Source organism: Anabrus simplex, chromosome 10 (assembly GCF_040414725.1).
Source record: "Anabrus simplex isolate iqAnaSimp1 chromosome 10, ASM4041472v1, whole genome shotgun sequence".
Taxonomy (NCBI): domain Eukaryota; kingdom Metazoa; phylum Arthropoda; class Insecta; order Orthoptera; family Tettigoniidae; genus Anabrus; species Anabrus simplex.
The window spans coordinates 71,895,379-71,920,157 of NC_090274.1; the positions used below are offsets into that span (position 1 = coordinate 71,895,379).

Consider the following 24,779-nt stretch of genomic DNA (forward strand, 5'->3'; position numbering starts at 1 on the left):
GAATTTTTATATCGTCCCCTTTATGGAATACCTGGTCGATGGTGCTACTTCCATTGTGAGCAAAATAAGTTTTATGTTTTTTTATTTTTTTAATGTCATTCACTAATTTGAAATTTTCTTCATCAAGAAATGTCAGGAGAGCTCTGCATTTCATGTCGGATCTATCTAGCCTGCAGTTCATATCTCCTGCTATTATGCTGTTTTCTTCTGTGTTTGGAATTTTCCGGAGGGAAAGCGTTAGGTGCTCCATTATTTCTTCTATGTCGGTGATTATCTAAATGACTATTTCAGTGAACTTGGTATTTTTTGCGGTTATTAGATTTTCTTCTGTATGTAGGGTCTTTACGGGTCCTATCCATGGTTTGTAGAATATAGATACACCTCCTGATGGCCTTCCTTGCTAGGGTGTGGAGAGAGTAAGAATCCTTGTATGTCTGTATGTTTCCTTGAGGACTAGTATGTCTGATGTTTGTAGAGTGCACCACTATACTACCCGTATTGCCAACAGCAGTCAAATGAAAATAGTTCGTATCTATTTCGCGGCTCGCTTAAACCTTATATTTTTTTTAAAAAAAATGATCATATTTTTATAAGAAAATAAAATATAAGCACGATACGAAATTAAAGGCGAATGAATATGAATACAATACGTAACTGTATCTGACATAAACAGTTGTAGATTGATCGTTCTGATTGACGGGTGACGTTCTTCATTTCAGTTTTGTAGTGGTGCCAGCATGAATTACAACTGTCAAGTGCAACTTTTATTGTTAATGCGTAATATAATAAACTTGAATTAGTAATAGTAACTGATATCGTATAAATATTTAACGTTCGGAGATATTAATAGCATAATCGCAAGTAGAAATAAGTATTGTAATTGTATACGTGTGGCATTGCCAACTACAACCGTCGCGTAGTGACGTGAAGTATGTCTTTTCAAATAATATAAAAGAAACGCGACATGAAGTATGTCTTTTCAAATAATATAAAAGGATATAATCGAGCCTGCTCTCGTCCCATAACTTACTTTTAGCTCAGGAATATGTTACATTAAATGCTAAAATTAAACCGCGTAAACTATTTGTTAGGGAGTTCGCAAAATATTTTATTGGCAACGCTGGACATGCCATCAAGAAATGGAGTAACTGCTAACAACATATCTGTTTACAATTATTGCTATAGTAGACGTAGTCAACATTCTCTTTGACGTGGTTATGAAGACAGCAGAAGAGAATAGGGTGGTACGAAGAACTTTGTAAGTCCTCGATGACGTGAGTGTTTTCAGCTGTTTAAATTCGTCTGTGGTGCACCTTAAACAATGGCTGACAATTCAAAACCTGGAACTTCGAAGGGCGACGGAGATAGTGCCCCACAAGCAACAAATTCACCACAGACTGCAACATACCAATCAAGTTCAGAATATTTTGAAGCTCTTGAAAAGTGGATGCAGACTGTATACATGTGGCAAAGCGTGATGGCATCATTTCCATATCTGTTAATGTCGAACCAGTGTTTACCAACAGTGGCAAGTACAAGTTTTGTGAATAACACTCCTGGTTCTGCATTTGCATTTGCGTCTCCTTTTCATCCAGTACCTCCGGGAGGAATAGACGGGCTACGAAGTCGAAGACCTCAGACACGCTCATTTCGACAAGCAGCTCCAGTGAACACTGCTGAAGGTGAGATGCAGTTCAGGGCATGAGAGCTGGTTAAGGTGGAATTGATTATAGTAAGCTATGCAGCCACTGCTGCAACTGAAAATAGAGGTTTAATTTTTTATTATTGCTATGGTGTTAAGTGTTCAGTGCTGGTTACATCTGAAGAAATTTATCATCCAATAATAATTTGCCTGAAATTCACAGAATGTAATTTACAGCAGGTGTTTTCATTAATATTGCTATCTTGAAAAGGGTGTTAAAAATTCAGTAAGTTAAATCTCATGACATTTCTCACCCCCCGTTTCTTTCATTTATGAATGTTCTGTTGTCAGTTCAACGTTTTCTCTTACATGGAAAGTAAAAATACTCGCACAGAAAGGGTGGAATACAACTTAACTCATTGCTGTTTATCATTGCAAACTGTTCTTTTATCTCCTACATAGCCAGTCATAGATTTATAAGGCATTTCATTTTTAATTAATTTATCATTATAAGTGCTAAAACATGTTAGGCTTAAAGCTCATTTTATAGTTGTTTCATAAAGCATTAATTAAAATAAAGAAAAATAACCACTAAATAAGTATAGCAAATGATTTTAATATAAAAGTAATGGCTTAATAATGTAGCCTATATAGATATACAAGAAGACAGCAGAGTATATAGCAATATCAGACATAAGCTTAACTCGCACTTTAAAGCAAAGAGTATGGTAAGTTAGAAGAAAGGAAAAAAAACTCATACCGTAACGTTCACACAATCATTCAGCTGAGAATTTTGTCCTGTGATGTTCCATACTGTGCAAGGAATTTCAAAGAATTCTTGCTCTTCATAATATACGTGCTGCGGGTGAGTAATTCTCCCACAATGTTATCAGATAGCGATTTTCACAGATGCAAGACAATATGAGTAAAAAAATTGTAGTAGAGAATAAACTGTGATGTGCATATATAATGAAAGTAAATGTGTATGTATGTTGTATGTTTAGTCTTCAGCCTGAAGGCTGGTTGGATCCTCAACAGCTCCGCCATCAGCTGTCATAGACGGCCTAGGCATCACTGAAGAGGCATACTAGGAAAATGAGGAGTGGGGTAGTTTCCCGTTGGCTTTCCTCACCGAACCAGAAGTTGCTATTACATATCAGTCTGCCAAGCCCACTGAAATGCATGCACCAACCAACCCTATGAGCAACATTTTCACACCATTCGTAGCCGGGACTGGCTGCATAAAGAATGGCATTACTAGCATCACTAGCTGCCTCTGTGGATCAGCGGTAGAGTGTCGGCCTCCGGATCCCAAGATAGCGGGTTGAAACCCGACAGAGGTAGTTGGATTTTTGAAGGGCGGAAAAAAGTCCATTCGACACTCCATGTCATACGATATCGGCATGTAAAAGATCTCTGGTGACACATTTGGTGTTTACCCGGCAAAATTCATTAAATCTCAGCCATAGACGCCCAAGAGAGTTTCGGTTTACTCGGTCTGCCATCTAGTGGGGGGCCTAGTGTAAAACGGAACGTCGAAATTGACGAGCAGACAGCCAGATGGCGTCAAATTGAAATGTCTGCACACGGTGGCTGAGGCTATACGATTATTATTATTATTATTATTATTACTAGCATCACTCGTACCTCAGTCACTTTCATTTTGTCAAAGCTAAGGATAAAGCTGAGACAGATCAATGAAAGTAACAAAGGTAAAAATACAGAGAGGGGAACTCAACGATTATTACATAGAATGTTACTTGAAATGCTTCCAGTTTTACCTTATAATGATCGAGGAAGAGAGATGTGTTCAATACGCTTGCCAGAGACCAACCCGCCCGCCCCTAGAAGTATATTTACTTTTATAATAAGAAATACTGTTTTAGACACCATACTCCATTGCTTATAACGGTGATTGGTTCACGTAAGTAAGAGGATGACATCAGTGACACCTAGGATGAGGCCGAGAATTTGTTACCAACCATTGCATTAGCTTTAAGGTATTTTTGCACCTCGAAAAGATCATTATTTTAAGGTATTTTTGCACCTCGAGGCCAATCTCTGTCATGAGAACAGTGGCTCCCTTCGGGAGCCACACTCTCTTCGAGAGGCTCTTAACTAAGGCCGCGGCGCATACTGTCCGCACGGCAAGAAAAAAAAATTCATTCAGAGGTTCTAAAATGCAACAGTTGGCAGCATTGTCGTTCCTCTCGGCGCTCCCTCTCAGCGCTGCTAGTGCGACAGTGAACTGGCGTGCGCCACCTAGCGGTCGCTCATGTTACTAAACCGTGAGTGCTCTTCTCTGTAGCTTCGCCGTAACAAAATTGCTCTAGTCCATACCAGAAGACATAGTGCACTGTAAACACTAGGTCCTGCAGCAAAGGCATATGAAAGTAAATAGTGGAGAAATAATTAATATTTGCTCCCTCGTTACCAAACATTCACCACATACACGTACGCACGGAACGACTGTCCGTTGTTTACTTCTCACGGAGGATGTAGCGGGGTGGTGCACAAAGCCTGTCTACTTAGGAACCGAGGGGTTAGTGGTGTAAAGGTGAATTAAAAGTTTTTTCTTGCTGTGCGGACACATCTTTGGCCTGGATAAGACCATTGGGTAAAAATTCAGACCTCGGTACATATCGTTTCTAACATTCTAAGTAGAAATGAAAGAAATCTTACTTGGAATAAGTGTCAGAGGAGAGATGTGTTCATAGCAATGTCTGGGAACCTACCATCCCACCCCCAGAAGTACATTTACTTTTATAACCTAAGGAAGAGCATTACATGCCATTTTCATTGCTGAAGTAGCTACTTGCATTCCTATTAGGCAACAGAAATTGCCAGGTAACGTCATTGTTGTAAATGATTTTACTTGGATTATGTTATTTAAAAGCACAAGTAAGTGAAATACAGTATATGAAGGAGACAATCTAAATTACAGAACAGCAATAATGTTATATGAAACTTGACTTAATGTAGAGGTCGATACCAGTCTTTTGCACAGGAAGCTAGGGCCGTAAGGCCACTTTGCAGCTTCTAACCCTCTAGTCCAGACCAGTGGTCTTGTCCGGGCTCTACACTCACCAGTCCAGACCAGTCGTCTTTTCCACAGGTAAAGCCACTTTGCAGCTTCTAATCTGGACTGGTTAGGGTAGGGCCTGGAAAAGACCATTGGTCTGGATTTGTTAGGTTAGGGTTGGACAAGGCTATTAGTCTGGATTTGTTAGGGTAGCGGCTGGAGGTGATAGCAGCCCATTCTATGTAGGCTAGTGGTGAAAAGGTGAATTACAAGTTCTTCCATACTTAAACTCTGTAAAACCGATACCCGCAGTAGCAGAGGGGAGAGATCCTTCCTCTATGCTTGCCAAGGACCCATCAATCTGCCCCGACATGTATTCAAGTATTCTTGAGACTGTGTAAATGTGCCAAATCTGCTTGTGTTTCTGATAGAGCTTGCATTGTGTCTGCCCATAGGGCTGCTATATTCGGCCAAAATTATTATGGCATGTGCGGGTTGAGACTGCTCAGTCCGTGATGTTTTTACTATACCAAGCTTTGAAAAGAAATTTATTCTTTTTAATGTTATGTGTTGTGCAATATATGCCAGAGATCTTAAACTGAAAGTGTTAGGAATGTAATTAGTGTACTCGTGCCACAAACTTACCTGCAAGTTCAATCCCTCGCGAGTAAAGGTAAGTTATTCTTCATTAATTCAATTTTTGTCCACTCTTGAACTTAGAATGCTCTGCTGTTTCCTGTTAGCAGCACATCCATGGTCTTGTCACCCGCCGGGCCTAACCTAAGCAGACCTGTGCTGTTGTATGTGGTGTAGCCTCCACGGGTGACAATACAGGCGCTGACTCTGGTATGCAGTTGTTTACTGTCTTGGGAAACGTTATTCCACGCCTGCTTGACCTCTTCACGTAGTTCTGTAAGAGTTGTAGGTTGGCAAGTAGCATGAGTCGATTGTCGTCCCATCATATCCCACATGTGTTCAATTGAAGATGAGTCCGGAGATCGTGCTTGCCAGGAAAGTTGCTGCACGTCTTGCAGAGCATGTTGAGTTTCACGGACAGTGTGTGGGCGAGCATTGTCCTGTTGGAACAGCACATCAACTTCCTGTTGCAAGACTGGCAAATGAAGGGGTCTAAAACATTCTGCACGTACTGAGCGCTGGTTAGCATTCCCACCACAAACACCAAAAGTGAACGAGAGTTGTAGCTTATTGCATCCGAGACCATTAGGGTAGTGTGTCTTGGATAAATGCACTCTATGAGACTCTTGGACGAATGCACTCTATGAGACAGCGCTCGCCAGGTCTACGATCATCATTTGCATGCAGGTAAAATCTTTTATCGCTGATGACCACCGCACACCATTCCATCCTCCATGTAATCCCCTGATGGCACCACTCGAGCTGTGGCAGGAGTGGAAGACGCGCTAGAGGAGTCCCACTGCTAGTAACGAGTCTGCAACAGTTCGTGCTGACACTTCTGGGCTCACATTCGCTCTTATCTGTGCTGTGGTAGCCGTACGATATGCCACTGCTGTCCTTACAATACGACGATCTTGGTGGGCATCTGTGCTGAGCGGACATCCAGAACCTCGTCTACAAGTGTGAAAATGTTCACATCTCCACTGTTGCCCGCATTATTGCACATCTGATGTGTACTGAGCGAGTTGGCCATGCGGTTAGGGGTGTGCAGCTGTGGGCTTGCATTCGGAAGATAGTGGGTTCGAACCCCTCTGTCGGCAGCCCTGAAGATGGTCTTCCGTGTTTTCCCATTTTCACACAACCTTAATTAAGTCCACGGCCGCGTCCTTCCCACTCCTAGGCCTTTCCTATCCCATCATCGCCATTAAGACTATCTGTATAACAACTGACGTAACATGTCCAACTTCGTGGCAATTCTCAGAAAGGACAATCCCGCCATGCAGAAGGCCGCAGTTTGACCTCTTTCAAACTTGCTCAGTTGGCTGCAAGAAGCACGAGTGCCTGCTTGCACCTTTTAAAGGGTAGACACAGATGGTGTTCTGTTAGCTATACCACTGCACTGTCTGGTGGCGGACGACGTTGAAACCATTATCAGTACATCTGCTATCACCCAAGAGGCATATGCCACCATCGGATCAAAATCGACGTAGTCTTTCCAAGTGTTCTAAATTTTTTTTCTGCCAGCGTATGAGAAGGATGAATTTGCTTTTTTATTTGCCTGATTCCCCTGATACTGGAACTACTAAGGTAATAGATGTAGTAGAGGGAGAGAAAGAACAATTCAGGGTTGGGGTATGGAATAAAGGGGCAAACTTAAATTGCCTTGCCTTTGCAGATGATCTGGCTATCTTTGCGAATAGTGTCAAATGAGCAAGTAGAAGAATCAGTGTTCTTTGTGAAACTTCTTTGAAAAAACAAAATTTAAAACATTAAAATCAGCTCCAAAAATCATGAACACAACAGGAGGGAAGGTAGAAAAAGACAAGAGCTTCAAATATCTTGGTGAGATGATCCAGTCTAATGGCTTAGAACAGGAGGCAATCAAGGCAAGAATCAGAAAGATGGAATTAACGTACCAATTGATCAAAGAGATGTACAACAAGAAATCATTGCGCCTGAGGACAAAACTAAGGTACTATAACACAGTGAACAACCCCTGTGGGTGGGGGACACATATGAAGAACATCCACGGTATCCCCTGCCTGTCGTAAGAGGCAACTAAAAGGGGCCCCAGGGGCTCTCAACTTGGAGAGCGTGGTTTGGCGACCATGGGGCCCTTAGCTGTCCTGGCATTGCTTCTATTTACTGTGCCAAGCTCCTCACTTTAATCTATCCTGTCCGACCCCCCTTGGTCAACTCTTGTTCTTTTCTGACCCCGACGCTATTAGGTTTCCAAGGGCTAGGGAGTCTTTCATTTTCACACCCTTCGTGGCCCTTGCCTTTCTTCGTCCACTACTTCATTTTTTTAAATGACTGATCTCTTCTTTTTCCTCTAACTCCTGTGGGTGGGGGATGCATATGAAGAATACCCACAGTATCCCCTGCCTGTCTTAAAAGGTGACCAAGGGATGATCGAATTAGAACCATGAGACTACTTGTAATTACTACCACCACATGGGGAACATCATGGGTCACTTTTACTTGCGCATAGTACCACTATGTTAGGTACAAAATAGGTTTGTGAAATGATAGATGAAATGGCGTATAGCTTTTAGTGCCGGGGGTGTCTGAGGATAAGTTTGGCTCGCCAGATGCAGGTCTTATTTTATTTGATGCCCTAGGCGACCTGTGCGTCGTGGTGATGATGATGAAGACGACACATACACCCAGCCCCCATGTCAGAGAAATTAACTAATAATGGTTAAAATTCCCGACCCTGCCGGGAATCGAACCCGGGAACCCGGTGGTCAAAGGCCAGCACGCTAACCATTAAGCCATGGAGCCGGACGATAGGTTTGTGATTAGCAACAGTGTGTGTTGCTGGCTTTTACAGTACCTGTGATTAGTACCACTATATGAGTGACACCATGGTTTCTGGCTTGCCTATGATTAATACCCACTATGTGAGGAACACCATGGGATAGTGCGAGTTCCTGTGGTTAGTACACTTATGTGATGAACACCATAGGTTTGCATTACGTGTAAATGGCGCCGCAATGTGCGAAACACCATAGGTCTGTATTACATGTGCAAATTTTATTACCTGTGAGTAGTACCATAATGTGTGGAATACCGTGAGTCTAGGCTACTTTTGATTAGTACTGCAACATGACAGATACCATAGTTCTACTTTCCTAGCGATAAGTACCATTATGAGGGGCCGATGACTTGGATTTTGGACCCCTTTAGACTACAAGCATCATCGATTCAGTATTGTACTATAGAAGCAGTTCCTTGTCAGTAATACTATTGTTTTACATCAGCTGTGAATGTGAGGAGGCATTGTAGGTCGGTTCCACTGATTGTTTTAAATTCATATCCATCCATTCATTCTTCGTCCTCACGTTTTGAATTCTGGTCAGTGGAGGATTTTGGACTTTTAATTTGTCATTACATTTCGTCTCATTTCGTACCATTAGGGGCCGATGACCTAGATGTTAGGCCCCTTTAAACAACAAGCATCATCATCAACACCGTGATCAAACCAGGAAGACTATACGCTGCTGAGACCTTGGGTTTAACAAACAGAGGATTGCTGGAACAACTGGAGAAGAAAGAAAGGATGATTCTGGGACCTATATATGTTGATGGACAGCGAAGATTAAGACCTAACAAAGAGTTATACAAAGAGACTGAGGGAATTAGAGAGTCGATGAAGAAGAGACGAATACAATTTTATGGACATCTCCTACGTATGAATCAAGAAAGGCTGGCTCGAAAACTCGTTACTCATTTCAAAGAAAAAAAAAATTGTTCCCAGGGGGTTTAAGGAGATACATGCTGATATGGAGAGAATGGGCATTGGTCATGAAGACATCCAAAACAGGATCCACTTTCGACAATTAGTTTCAGACTTCAGAAGCTTCTGAGAAGAAGGAGAAAAGAAATCTTCAAAAGTGATTTTTTTTTTTTCTTTTCAGAAGAAAGCAGATAAGCCAACAAATGAAGCTATATTGGCAGAAGATCAAATCTAGGGGAGGGAAAAGATGATCCAGGATACCGTATTTGTTACTCCGTGGTCCATAGTGGCCAAAATTGAACAGAAGAATAATAATGGTGTGTAGCCTCCGGAGAGCCCTGTTGCAGGTGTTTCGAGTTGACGCCGTATTGGTGACCTGCACGTCTATGAGGATGGGGCCCTACCTGTGATGAAATCTAATGCTGAAGATGTCGCAAACACTCAGCCCCCAAGCCATAGGAATTAACTAATGAAAGTTGAAATACCCGGCCAGGAATGGAACCCACGTCCCCTTGAATCAAAGGGCAGCATATTCACCATTTAGCCAGGGAGCCAGACAATATTGACATTGCATGCTGCCTTGCCCCTGGCCCCCAAATGATCCTACAGCATGAAGCATTGTCAGGGTTGTCAACAAGTGGCAAAATACTCCCTGTGCGAACATAAACTTTTCACTAACAGTGTTTTCTGGTTGACCAGATTCTGACCTGTCACTAAAAGTAACCATCAGGGGTCATTAGGGGTGTTTTAACTAACAGTAACATTTGTCCATACCACTATTAGTGCACTGTGCATCCATTGTTATATGGCACCTGTGTAAAACACCACACTGGTCATAGAATAGTGGAGTGAGGGTGGGGGAAGGAAGGAAGGAAGGAAGATGGTGCACCATCAGTGTTGTTTGTTAAATTGGAAGAAATTTGTTTTCTTTCAGTTTCGACTTCATTTAGGTATTTTCTAAATTTTCTTTAGTCATAAATCAGTTCCGACAGACCAAAGAACCTAACGGTCAGTGTTGTCATGACAACTACCCCAACTAATTAAAACCAAACCCCATGGCGCAACAGCTCTGAAGGCCCATGACCTACCAAGTGACCGCTGCTCAGCCCGAAGGCCTGAAGATTACGAGGTGTCGTGTGGTCAGCACGATGGATCCTCTCGGCCGTTTTTCTTGGCTTTCTAGACTGGGGCCGCTATCTCATCGTCAGATATATAGCTACTCAGTTGTAATCACGTAGGCTGAGTGGACCTCGAACCAGCCCTCAGTTGCAGGTAAAAATGCCTGACCTGGCCAGAAATCGATCCCAGGACCTCCGGGTAAGAGGCAGGCACGCTACACGTACGCGGGGCCCGCACCCCAACTAATTACCTATTCAAATTTAAATGCTTTTTTGAATTAATATTAAGTTACAAGGGCAGATGCTGATGGTTGCTGGAGCAGACTTCACCTTGAGCTGATTTTCACGCCACGCAAATGTTGGTGAAAAATGAAAATGAAAATCCACAGCCTGTTTCCAGTCATTCGACTGGGTCAGGAATGGAATGAATGAAGCCCCCATCTAGCGGCAAGGATAGGAGATGTGCCGACTGCCAAAGCCTGTCGCACTCCTCTGGGTCAATGATAAATGACTGATAGATGAAATGTTAATGGAGAGTGTTGCTGGAAGGAAATATGGCAGGGAAAACCGGAGTACCCGGAGAAAAACCTCTCCTGCCTCCGCTATGTCCAGCACAAATCTTGCATGGAGTGACCGGGATTTGAATCACGGTATGCAGCGGTGAGAGGCCGGCGCGCTGCTGCCTGAGCCACAGAGGCTGGTGCTGTACCTTAATTACAAAGATGGTTGCTACTTTTCAGCCCTTGCATTGCCAACTTTAAACCTCTAGAAATAATGGGTTGTGGGGGGGGGCTATGGACTTGTGGTAGGTACTAATCAGTATTTTTGTGAAGTTAAAGGGAATTTGAACCTTGTGTTTTCTTATTCTGTAGAAGCTTTACTCATAGTCCAGCTCTACAACAAGCTTAGTAGCATCCTGATCAACAAGATTCCAGGGGGTGTGTTAATAAATCTTGAACATGAAAAAGTTGTGTGTTAAAGTCTTTATTATTACCATAAAAATGTGACACACTAAAACCTTTCTTAAATTGGCTCTCTATTAAGCTGAAACTTGTCTTTAATGCAAAATTACCTCAGCCCTTTATTTGGCCTTAAAATGTAATGCATATTACTCTGGATTAAGTAAAAACAGTCAAATAAGGTAACAGAAACTAAAATATACCCTTTTCCAATTTCCAGTCCTTCTAGCGGATCGTTTAACAGTATTTTAACCATCTTATACATTATAGACTATCTGTAATGCACAAGCAGGTATTGCAGATGGCACAGTACATTCCTTCTTTTCCAGTCCCTTTATTTTAGGGATTAATTGCAAGGTATTCCCTTCGACTGATTGGAAAATCTACTGTTTATTTATTTATTTTATTTATTAGTGCCTTTTTTACAGTGACGAAGTTAGGGCTCGAGGCCCTCTCTTACACTTAACCCCATTCTACTCAAAATCTTAAATAAAATACTAAGATAATATATTACTAGTTAAAACTACAACAATTAATAGAAATGAAAACAAATTAAATAAATTACTAACTAAATTAATATAAAACTAATTAATTCAAAATGACTAAACCTCAGGCACGCACACATTCATACTTCAACCATTCAGTCAGCTGTCCTCAGCAGGTAGTCTCGGCAGGCGACCTTAAATCTTGACAAAGAGCTGGTTTCTCTGACTTGAGCTGGCAGGGAATTCCATAGTCTGGCTCCGGTCACCACAAATGATCTATTAATTTTATTAGTGTGGTGCGCTGGAAGAGAAATTATTGAGTGCAGATTGAAGACTTACCAAGATGTCATCAGAAGTTAAAAGGAACTACAGAAATTCATGTGATGGCGGAATTATTCAGATATGCTCGGTGTAATTTGTGAGGCTAAAGTTTTATTGGAAAGTCAGGCAGTCTGTTTGACTACTGGAGAATGTATAGTACTGTACTGGCAAGAAAAGTTATCAACTTTATGATTCTGATAATGTTTGGTTTTTTTTTTTAAGTGTATAGCACAAATGTAGAATGTGCACTATTTTCTAATACATCTCCATTAAATGGAAACCTGGTTTTAGCAGAAAATTGTCAGGCTCCTTTGCAATTCCATTTAACACAGGTTTTATTGTATTCATTTATTGGAGACTTTTGTAGCATGGAACACTTTCCATATTAAAAAAAAAAAAAAAAAACAATTTGAATACCGTAGTAACTTTTTAAAATCCTGTAACTTAGGTGATAATAATAAGTATTGGGGTTTCTTCTATAGCTTCTGGTTTGTATTTTTTTGTTGTACAGTTCAATTAGGGTAAAAAACAAATTATAGTTATATATTGTAAAGTGTTCCATGGCATAACACATAGCTGCCAACTTTTAGAAATCAAAATTCCTGGATTTTATCGCGTATATTGTGCCACGGTTTAGAAAACAAGGACAACATAAAAGGCAGCCATATCTACAGTTACAAGGTGAAATTACCATTAAATTTAAAATCTTATACTGAGAAAACAAACGAATGGTTAGAAGAAAATATAACAAACGCGGAACAAAATGCATAATAGTTTCCTTTATTTGTAGCATGAAAATTCAAAATTCAATTTTTGTAGGTATCTCTGAACACATGGAGATAATGTGTGTTATGTTTTGTGACCATAATGTGAAAAGAAAGTACCAGAAACGGTCGCTGACACTACTCTCTGAAATACATTCAACTCATTAAAATTATGAACTAAGAATGAACACATATGCAAAACTACCATATATGAAATAGATCAGTATGTCTCAAACATTATTATTATTATTATTTTTTTTTTGCTAGGGGCTTTACGTCGCACCGACACAGATAGGTCTTATGGTGACGATGGGATAGGAAAGGCTTAGGAGTGGGAAGGAAGCGGCCGTGGCCTTAATTAAGGTACAGCCCCAGCATTTGCCTGGTGTGAAAATGGGAAACCACGGAAAACCATTTTCAGGGCTGCCAATAGTGGGATTCGAACCTACTATCTCCCGGATGCAAGCTCACAGCCGCGCGCCTCTACGCGCACGGCCAACTGGCCCGGTCATCATACATTATTAACATGCAACTTCGACAGAGGGAAAAGCAGAGAATCACAAAAAAGAAGAGAAAAGAAAACCACACGTGGCCTACAACTCCAAAGAAACTACGCACAGAAACTGTATTAACAGCGTTCGAACCATACAATAAGAAACTCAATTTTTTGTCCCAATTAACGGAGTTGCTAGCGTGCACTAGCCTCTCTCGCTTGTAGGACGACTGCAGTCACGAATTCCCAGCTGTAAAACTCACACGATGCTGTAGCAAGTGGGTAACACGATACACGAAGGCGACGGACGATACACTCGCCAAATAAAGCATCAAATAAGTACACTTGAAAATGAGGTTGCGAAAATTATACAAACACACAATAATTTATCCTAGCGGAAGAGTATCGACCGTACTGGAGGTTATATTGCTCAAAAGTAGGAAGAAGTAAAAATAAATCGGAAAATCGGAAGACGAGATAAAACCGGAAAGTTTTCGGGTAAATTGGAAAGGTTGGCAGCTATGCATAACATGATCATAAAATATATACCTTCTTTTACCTTGGAACACAGGGAATATACAAGTACATGGGAAATAGCTGTAAATAAATGTATTTATCATCATTAACCACTGTGACATATCTTCTCAGAAATATGTAGACACAGTAGGATGCTTTGCTAAAACCATACATTTTTGTAAAATGTATAAGGAGAAGTATTTCTCTGTGACACTTATACTCAGGTGCAGTTGCAAACCTCACAAATGTAGCTTTGCCATTCCTTCGACCCAGTTTTTTCTTGTTTATTCCATAAACCTGGCCGATCCTCATTGTTGGCATAGGCACCCGTTTCGGTCAAACTATAGTTCAATTTTTGGAATAGTTTTTATGAACTTCAGCAGTTTTCTTCAATTTTTTTCTGCTATCTAATTTTGGGTTATAGCAAAACATTTCTGCTTCAGAGTTTCAAAAGTGTGACAGATTTGTTGATAGAGTAGCTAACTTCACACTGTCCACTTTGCAAACTTTTCTAATAGAAATGTTGGCTTTTGGAGGAACCATAACTGCTTCAACAGCTCCCTTCAAGCCATTCAGATCATCCAAACCCTATTCAGGAATATGACAGGAACGATCATTTGAAGCAAAACATTTCATATGGACATATGCTCTATTCTGAATGTCAAAGAGGTTGGATGGGTAAGACACATGTGCGCACCACTAGCCCAAAACAAATGTACATTAAATGTGTTCTATCTCGGAAACAATTTGGAATAGGTCATATCTCCATGTGAAGATTTTTTCTTTAAGTGATCGTTACTGTCATACTGTTTACTATGGATTCTTTAGTTCTTATAACGCAGGATTTTGAAAATGCATTCATCTTGTTAAACATTAGTTCTCTTCATTGCAGGAATTGAATACCGCATACCCCCTATTTGGAAAAGATTTGTTGCCGAGTTTTTGGACTTCTTGATCCTGTTTTTCGTCAAGTTAGCAGTCACATTTGTTGCTGTTGACTTTTTTGATGTCATGTAAGCATGTTTTTTCTTTCTTTTACTGTTGTAATTATGCTCTCACTGTTGCACAATTGTTAACATTCAGATGTTTCATACTTGCAGAGACCTTGACAAATATGACTTGGATCTGTTAAGTCGGAACACAAAACTGGACTATAAGATGGCGGTGGAGATGACCTCCGAGATTCTGCTACTCGAGATGATGCACAGGATTGTTGTCTGTATATTTGAGGTGAGCTTCACAAATAATAGGGGAGGTTGCCATGTGGTTTCCTGGAAAAGTGTTCAAAGTTTGAGATTTGCCCTTCATTAAATTATGTTTTAGCCCTGTTTGAGTATTTTTGCCAGTGGGCTTTGATTTGTTCAAAATTTAATTTTGAAAATCTATCCTTAAACTCTTGTAGTCGTCTTAATACGTAGACTTTCACGACCACTAAATGACATTATGATAATTATTTGGGGATATTAGGTCGTGTAATATTAAATACTAGCTGATGCGTTTCGATCCTGCGACCAGGATCGTCTTCAGAGCAATAACAAAGCAAAATGGCAACTGTCACTCCATAGTAACCAGACTCAAGATAGAGAGACCCTGTTAGAAATATAGTTCATTCCAGGGCCTCCAGAATCACGGAGAAAAATGTTGACGAGTTAACTATGGAGGGTAGCCATGATCTACTCGGTATATAGCCGTCACCTTTGTTGAAATTTTTTGGCATTTAGCAATTTCTATCGCCTCACGAATGATTCTAGGAATAAAATGTTTCTCTTTACAAATGATGGTCATTATGTATGGCATATTCTGCCACAGCAGACTTCTCTGGCTTGCAAAGACCTAAGTGCCTGCGATTTTGTTTAACCCTTGTTGCTATCTTCCTACATGTTTGGCCAACATAAACCAATCCACAGGAGCAAGGGATCATATATATTCCAGTGCAGTTTAAACCAATAAGATCTTTGACAGATCGCAAACAATTGCCAATGATGATATTAGGCTTAAAAATGGTCTTGATATTGTGCTTTCTGAGAATATTGCCAATCCTATCCATGACAGATTGTACGTATGGCAAGAAGGCCAGACTCAAAGGACGAGAATCACGTGACAATCTGTCTTTTGGCTTAGGATGTAGCACTTCGTCAATCTGTTTCCTTGAATAGCCATTGCTCAGAAATGTTCTGGTCAGGAACTCAAGTTCACCGTTTAATTTATCACCGTTTAATTTATCCTGCTCACAAACCTCCCTTGCTCGGCTGATTAGGGCGTTAAGCACAGCACACTTTTGGCAAATATGTCCGACTTGTCTCCGTGGCACAGTCGTTAGCGCATTGACAGTGTGAATTGAAGTTTCCGAGTTTGAATCTGATCTTCATATTTTCTTTCTTTATTTTTCTTTTAATTTTGTGTTTCCTGGTACAATATTTAACTTTTTAGATTACATCAACTATTTATTATTTATTCATTATTTGTTGTTGTTTTTCTATTTACAGTATTAATAAATATTTACATTGTTTATAGTTCCGTTTCTATGAGTTTCGACTTGACAGTTAACCGGAAGTCAAACGTTGGTGCCAAATTGTTACAAGTATAAAATTACTGATTCCTAACACACAACATTAACGGAAATGTATATACTCGAATATAAGACCAGAATCAATATTATTCTTTGTAGCAAGTTTCATAACTCATAGAAGATTAACAATAACACTAACATATTTAGGATAAGGCTGTAGGATAAAAATAGATCAATGCTCGAACAGATAAAATGCGAGATAATGGAATGAAATTTCTACTCACAATGTATAAGAGCTCACGTTGGTGATAGATTCAATTTCTCCTAAGGAAGGAAAAAATCCTACAAAGGGAATACACCGCTCATTTCTGAGTCACTATCGGCATTGTCATCGTCTGTTGAGGTTTCAATCTCCTGGCTATTTCATCCACCACGTAAACTATGTGCGCTAGGGCTTTTTGTGTCACAAGATTCACGAGATTCCCCCTTCCTTATGTTACCGTGAACCAAAATATTGTGCTCCTACAAGCGCTCAGCTAACTCATTATTTCTAGCGGTCATTGTTGGTGCTTTGTCAAGAATGCAATTATAAATAGGAAAGGAATTCCACCTTGTCAATATTTGTTTATTATAATTATTATACTACAGTACCGGTTTCGACCCCCAGTGTTGGGTCATCCTCAGCTGAACAATACATTCACATATAGTACATCAAGCAATGATTGATATTACTTTGTCTGTTTTGGGTGTTACTCTGAATTTTGTTGATATATTGGTGGAAGATTTAAACAAAGAATTACAATTAATTCATAACGTAGCTAAAAACATTGGATACAAGAAAGAAATGGTAAACAAAATTATTCATAAAATAAAATTCCAACCCAGAACTAAATGAACAAAAATGGACAAACCCAAGGAAGATTACGCACTATTTACTTTCAATAACGTACACACCCATAACCAATGTTTTTAAAAAAACACAACTTAAGAATAGCATTTAAAACTACACACAACAGTACCAATATCATGCAAAACATTAGGACAATCAACAGTAATAATAAATACAACCACCCCCTGTGGGTGGGGGACGCAAACGAATAATACACTCACGCTATCCCCTGCCTGTCGTGAGAGGCGACTAAAAGGGGCGACCAAGGGATGATTTTCTTAGAACCATGAAACTCCTTTGATTATTACCATCACGTGGGAAACACCACGAGTCTCCTTTACTTGCGAGTTGTACCACTATATTAGGTACGAAATAGGTTTGTGATTAGTAGCAGCATAGAGCCTGGCCTGGGGTTTTGCAGTACCCTTGTGTCGTACCCATGTGAGCAACACCGTGGGTCTGGGCGTTGCCTGAGAGTTGTACCACTATATGAGCGACACCGTAGGTCTGCATTGCCTGTGATTAGTACCCACTATGTGAGGAACACCATGGGAATACCGGCACCCGTGACTAGTACACCTAGGTGAGGTACCTCATTGGTTTGCGTTGGATACGAGTGGCGCCATTGTGTGAGAAACACCATAGGTCTGCGTTACCTGTACTAAGTACAATACTTGTGAGTAGTACCATCTTGTGTGGAACACCGTAAGTCTTTGCTACTTTTGATTAGTACCCCAACATGACAAATACCATGGTTCTACTTTACTCGCGACATGTACCATTCTGTGGGGCCTTAGACATGGATTTTGGGCCCCTTTAGACATCAAGCATTCTTGATTCAGAATTATGCTTTGTAAGTGGTCCCTTGGTCAGTAATACTATTATTCATGATGTGGTTTTTTTTTTTGCGTCGGGTCCACTGTTTTTTTTTTGTTCGTTTGTTTATTTTATTTTATTTTTTGGGGGTTCATATCCATCCATTCATTCTGCAAGACATTTTCTTATTTTGGACAGTGGATGATTTTGAATTTTTTGTTGCCTTTTCATTTTGTATCATTAGGGGCCGATGACCTCGATGTTAGGCCCCTTTAAACTACAAGCATCATCATCATCATCATCAATAAATACAACCACTCAGGGATATACCGTATTAAATGCAATAACTGTGAGACAAGCTATGTTGGACGTACTGGTAGGAAATTTTTAACCCGTTATAATGAACACATAAATGCTGTAAAACACAATCATTTTTCCTCAGTAGGTCAAAACATCGAAGATTACAAACACATGTTTACGAATATCGAAAATGACATGCAAATCCTGAACATAAACCCCAAGGGCCCCCTGCTCAATATAACAGAAGAATTTTACATTTCTCTAGATCAATATACTAATCCCAATTTCAATATAAATGAAATCACGGAAAAAACTAACATAATTTTCAATACAGTCATCCCCGCTCTAAAAAACGGTTACTTTAAGAAAATCAATAAACAAAACATGACACAAAACAGAGAACCACCGAATTACACACCTAGCTCCACCCTTAGCCCCACAACAGCAACTCTCCCTACCCCTCTGTCCCTTCCGCTCAAAGCAGGCAGTGTGAGCCCAAGGCGAACACGAAGCAGTACACAGCGAGCTCTCATACCAAATGCAACTCAATCACACCAACAATAGTAAGTACATATTTAAATTAGCACACACAATCCTTAGACATTCCTCCAATATAAAATATCACTCAAACTCAATCATATCTTCCACAGATAATCATAACACCAACACACAGCTACAGATGGGAAAGGAATTACCACCTTGGGTCTAATGCCACTCAAAATTTTATAAATGTCACAGGACAGAATGATTCGATTTTAACATAAAACAACAAGATTCAACAAAAAGCAGAGCTGTATATATACATTTTAATCCCAGTTGTATCTACACGCCTGGAACATTTTATAATTTCGAAAAGTGTTTTATCCTATGCACATGTATGAGACAAAAAATCTTTTATATAAATAATAAGACAATTTTACAAGCAAATCATATTATTTAAACTGAAAAGCATCAACCAAATACACAACCACGACAAAAGACTCAAAAGATTCACAATTAAGTATTTATTTATTTTCCATCTAGTCGATACAATGATTGCTTAAGGCAATTTTTAATGGTCAAAAGTGGTACATGTTTCGTATATTATCAACATCTTCAGCCACATAACACTGTTTAGATGAAAAATATATAAAATTGACAAAGTAATGCTTTAGAGGAAGTGTCCTTAAAATTAACATAAGATTGACAAGATTAAAACAAACAAATAACTCAAGAGAAGCTGATTTTATGTAAAAGACTCAAATACAGAAGTCAAGTGATGAACTGAGCAACACGCAAGATACGAACGTTTATGTGCATGAAGTATTCTTATATATGTTGTTTGTAGTCGCATATACTTATAAGTTAGCTTTAAGTTAAGATAGTGTTGTACAAACCAATTTTAAGTTTAAAGTATGTTATTATTGACATATACTTGCAGTGTCATACATAGTGGCACACATGTCAGTTCCCGATTTGACATGGGCCACTTGGACGTATTTAAACATTTGTTATCATATGGCATTCCCCAGACAGGTAATATCAATCATTGCTTGATGTACTATATGTGAATTTATTGTTCAGCTGAGGATGACCCAAAACTGGGGGTCAAAACTGGTACTGTAGTATAATAATTATAATAAACAAGTATTGATAAGGTGGAATTCCTTTCCTATTTATAATTGTGTAATTCGTCAATACGGATATGAAGATTATAGATTATGTTGTCAAGAATGATCGAATGAACTGACAAAGACCACAAAAAGAACTGAGCGCAATACAGTGTACAGCTGATAGCACATAGTTGTAGTCAACAACAGATCAATAACATTTTCGTCATCATCGACAACAGGTTCACAGATGAAACTATTATATTGGACAAACTCAATACAATAGACCCTCACATAAAATTTACCAAAGAAACCGAAAACAATTGTACCCACAACTATTTGGACATAACGATAACTAGACATGAAAACCACCTGTCTTACAAAATATATAGAGAGTCTAATGCGCTCAATCGGAGTGATCGGATGGCTATGGTTGGCTGTTTATTAATTCACTTAGCCTCCACCAAAAGGTAGCGCCCAAATGTCAAGTCGAAACTCATAAGAACTGAACTATACATTATTTACTATGTTCGTCACATTTCCACTGTCTGTTTGACAATGAATCGCTTGAACTTGACTCATTATTACACTTATTTGGTAGCCGGGCTGAGTGGCTCAGACGGTTAAGGCGCTGGCCTTCTGACCCCAACTTGGCAGGTTCGATCCTGGCTCAGTCCGGTGGTATTTGAAGGTGCTCAAATACGTCGGCCTCGTGTCGGTAGATTTACAGGCACGTATAAGAACTCCTGCGGGACTAAATTCCGGCACCTCGGCGTCTCCGAAAACCGTAAAAGAGAAGTTGGTGGGACGTAAAACAAATAACATTATTATACACTTATTTGGGTGGTATTTTTCATAGAAGCATATTAGAAACGAAGCATTTCGTGGCAACGAGCACATTTAATAAATGCTGGCAGAGAGCATTAATAACACTTTGACCGGTTTACTTCACGCAGAAAACAGAAGTTGTTCACATTTCTGAACACTGTTCTTTTGTCTGTAAACTTTGCTGCTAAGAAAGAATATTTTATAATGTCTACAAAAGCATTACATGCAGTTTGTTGATGAATCTAACGAATAAAACTTGCAGCACATTCAAGCGACAAGGACGAATAATGATTTTAATATTGCAAACAGCTCTAAAAGAAGACACCACAGCAAATAAATTATTAAAAAAGTGAAATAAGGGATGTATCAGTAAAAGAAAACGTGCCGACCAAGGTCGGACTCAAACTCAAAACATTCAGGTCCCAACATCAATGTGCTATGACTATGCTACAGAGACAAGTCAGAAATATATGTGGGAATAAGACTACAAATGTTTGAGGATAGATTTTAAACATCAAATTTTGAACAGAATTATGCCCATTGGCAAGCACACTTGAACAGGGGTAATTTATTTTTTAATGAAGGGCAAATTATAAAAATTTGAACACATTTCTAGAAAGCCATATGGCGACCTCCCCTTGTAAGTTGTCTTCATGACGGATCATTCTGAAGAAAACGGTCTTCCTGCCATTCATACTATCTGGTTTCGATCAGCTTGGCAGAGTTCGTGAGTGCCATAACATGAAGACTCTCATCACCACTACAAACATAGCCTAGTTCTTATATTCGGCCTCTCTACCTAGTCTAGCTATAAATACTGTTACAACTTACAAAGTGAAAAAAGCAAATATTATGAGAAGTGCTGTTAGTATGTTGTTCTTACAGGCATTCTTTACACAAATCACCAATAACATTTTTCGAAATGGTCACTTTTGGCACTGATACAGGCTCTTGAGTCTTTGTGGCCACTTGTATATGGCGGAACGGACGACATCCAGGGGGAAGTCTGCCACTGCTGACAGTAATGTATGTATGTTGGGTATTCAGCCCAAAGGCTGGTTTGATCCTCCACAGTTCAGCCAAACAGCTGTCATAGATATCAGGCGGTAGTCCAAAGGGTTCAGGTCCAGACTGCTACTGGGCCAATCTTCAGTTGAAATGAAGTTGGGGACATGACACTGAAGCCACTCTTGAATTGACCTAGCCTTGTGGGCTGGAACAGAATCCTGCTGGAAAGTCCAGCATTGGTTTTGAAACAATGTGCCACTTAAGTTCTTCACAACAGGCTCCACAATGATGCTTTCGTACACTCTGGCGCTGGTTTTAACACCCTTTTCGCAGAAATGCAGCTGGGTGGTGCCAGAATAACTCATCCTCCACCACACCATCACAGACGAGGGATGATGGGCCCTCTGAACTTTTGGAACCTTTTTACTGGCTTCTTGAGATAATGATGATGCATAAACCCTGTCGTTTTGCACATTAAAAGATTCTTCAATAGTGAATACCTTTTCATTGGTGAAGAGAATGTTTCAATTACCATTTTGTGCGTAACGCTGCAGGAGACGTCAATATTTAAGCACTCTCAGCTTCTTTAGGCGCACGTCAAGGTAACGTCCTGTTCGTTGGCAATATGCCCGTAATCGAAGGTCCTCTGAAAGCAGTATTGACATTGACCTTTTTGAAAAGTTTCATTTCATGGGCCATGATGGCCTGCTTCCGCACCGCATTTCTCTGAATACGAGCCTATACTGCCTTTTTTTTTTGCTGCTGGAGTCTTGACACCGATTGGGTGACCCTCCCTCGGACGATCCTTTACAGTCCTGGTTGCAGTGAATCGCTCAATGGTCCGGTACACAAACATATTTTCAGCTTTTGCAGTGCGTTGAAAATGTCACTTGGAGATTTTCCAACTTTATGTAATGCTGTTACTGCAACACGATTTTCATAATTACCCCATTCTATGTTGAAACCTGGAGCTAGATGCTTCCTTTTTCACAGACAAGTTAACAATGGTTCATGATTAACGTGTGCACACTGGTAGTTGTTTACCTACCAAACTGGTTGTACAGTGTGTGTTGTCAAAAGTTTGTAACAGTATTTATGGCTAGACTGGGTACAGTCTGGAGTTTCCTGGGTCCTTGAGCAAGCAGGAAGGTGCTTGTAGGATTTATGAAGAACAGAGTTAATGATCACATGTTCAACTGTAACTTAGGCTGGCCAGAGAATTGTGCTGGATCCAAGTGTATAGTACGTGGTCCCTAGCTTTGCGCTGTTGCAGGATGAGACGAATGGAGCACATGGAAAATGTGGGGCTCACATTCTTAAACTAGCTGACAGAATTGACAAAATTCCCTTGAAAAAGAAGAAATTAAATATCCACCTTAGTCAATATACACTGACTTAGCAAATGTCATGGGATAGTCACCTAATAGAGTGTGGGGCCTCCTCTGGCCTGGGTTAACAGTGGCACCCGTGTGCGGCGCTGGCTCCCATACCCCATAGAACCCATGTTCGTACGGATTGTCCACTGGGATACGTGTCTAGCACGGCCTGTGTTGAATTGAGCCATGATTTGTTGCACGGTTGCCTGTCACTATTGACAGCCCGTTTCAGATGTCGCCGGTCACGGTCATCGAGGGTGGCTAGTCGGCCGGTCGTTCGTCTGTTGTGGACGGTGACACCTGCATTCAACCATTCATGATACACCCTGGACACGGTTGATCGTGGGAAGCCGAATTCCCGCACCACTTCCGAAATTGCACTTCCCATCCGTCGGACACCGACCACCATACCCCGTTCGAACAGTGTCAGCTTACAACGACGTTCCATGTTACACCTGTCACATGCATAGCTACTGCTCGCAAGGTCTCCTGTACAACTGCCGCTGGCACAGGGGGCATGTGGTGCGCAGACAACACACCTGCACATCAGTGCTCCGCTATCCCATGACATTTGTTCAGTCAGTGTATATTCTAATGGTTATGATGAAATTGTAAAAGAGACAAAGGAAGCATATGGGAATAAAAAGATGAATTTATTACTATATGCAGACGATATTTTGGTCTGGGTAACAAACCGCAAAGATGTACAAGAACAACTTTATATACTTAACAAGAAAATTGAAAATCAGCACAGAGAAATGCAAGACCCAACCGAGTGAGTTAGCTGCGCAGTGAGCTTTCATTTGGGAGATGGTGAGTTCGAACCCCACTGTCAGCAGCCCTGAAGATGGTTTTCTGTGGTTTCCCATTTTCACACCAGGCAAATGCTGGGGCTGTACCTTAATTAAGGTCATGGCCGCTTTCTTCCCACTCCTAGCCCTTTCCTGTCCTATCATCGCCATAAGACCTATCTGTGTCGGTACGATATAAAGCCAACCGGAAAAAAAAAAAATGCAAGGCCATGGTGATATCAAGAGGAGAAAGAAAAGGGAAAGACATTGCAAAAATTGGTGGTCAAAGCCTTGAAATTGTTGATAATTCCAAATACCTGGGGCGTGAATTAATGTAGAATACAAGGCTGGACATGGAGATTAGCACGAGGGTGCAACAGTGCAATGCATTCTGCCAGAGTGTAAGAAACCTTGCCTGGAATAAGGAAATGTAAAGAGATAATACACGGGGGCAAGTCAATAAGTATCCGCAATTTCGCTCTAATTGTCTTTAGGCTGGCTCTCTGGCATTGGGTGCTCACTAGCCGCTAGATGGCAACGTTGTCTACCTCTGTGGTAGGTTTCAGCATTATCAGATCAGTACAGCTTGCGCTGTTGCGGAACACAAAACTGTAAGATGGCGGTGTTGATGACCTCTGAGATTATGCTACTTGAGATGGTGCACAGGATTGTTGTCTGTATATTTGAGGTGAGCTTCACTCATAATAAGGGGAGGTCGCCATGTGGTTTCCTGGAAAAGTATTCTTCAAAGTTTGAGGATTTGCCCTTCATTATATCAAGTTTTAGCCACTCTCTGTTTGCACCAAGGAAGAACGGCGTTCTGTAATCTGTTTTTTTGTGGTCTGAAGGTGTACCAGGAGCAGAAATTCATAGAACAGTCACTTGTCTGTTATTCATAATCATATCATGCACTTGTTCAATATTGGCATCAGTTACGGCTGCAGATGGACGCCCGGATCTTTCCTTATCCTCCACGCT

The 24,779-nt window shown here is 40.4% G+C and overlaps 1 protein-coding gene across 1 annotated transcript in view; it reads left to right on the top strand.

Moving 5' to 3' along the window:
* Nucleotides 1–714: 714 nt before the first annotated feature.
* The window catches only part of LOC136882448 (protein FAM8A1), a 35,822-nt gene continuing 11,757 nt past the window's right edge, over nt 715–24,779 (top strand). The window contains exons 1-3 of the mRNA XM_067155104.2: nt 715–1,682; nt 14,588–14,708; nt 14,796–14,925. Of these exons, the coding sequence (XP_067011205.2) occupies nt 1,322–1,682; nt 14,588–14,708; nt 14,796–14,925 (612 nt within the window). The 5' untranslated portion in view covers nt 715–1,321. The remainder of the gene's footprint in view (nt 1,683–14,587; nt 14,709–14,795; nt 14,926–24,779) is intronic.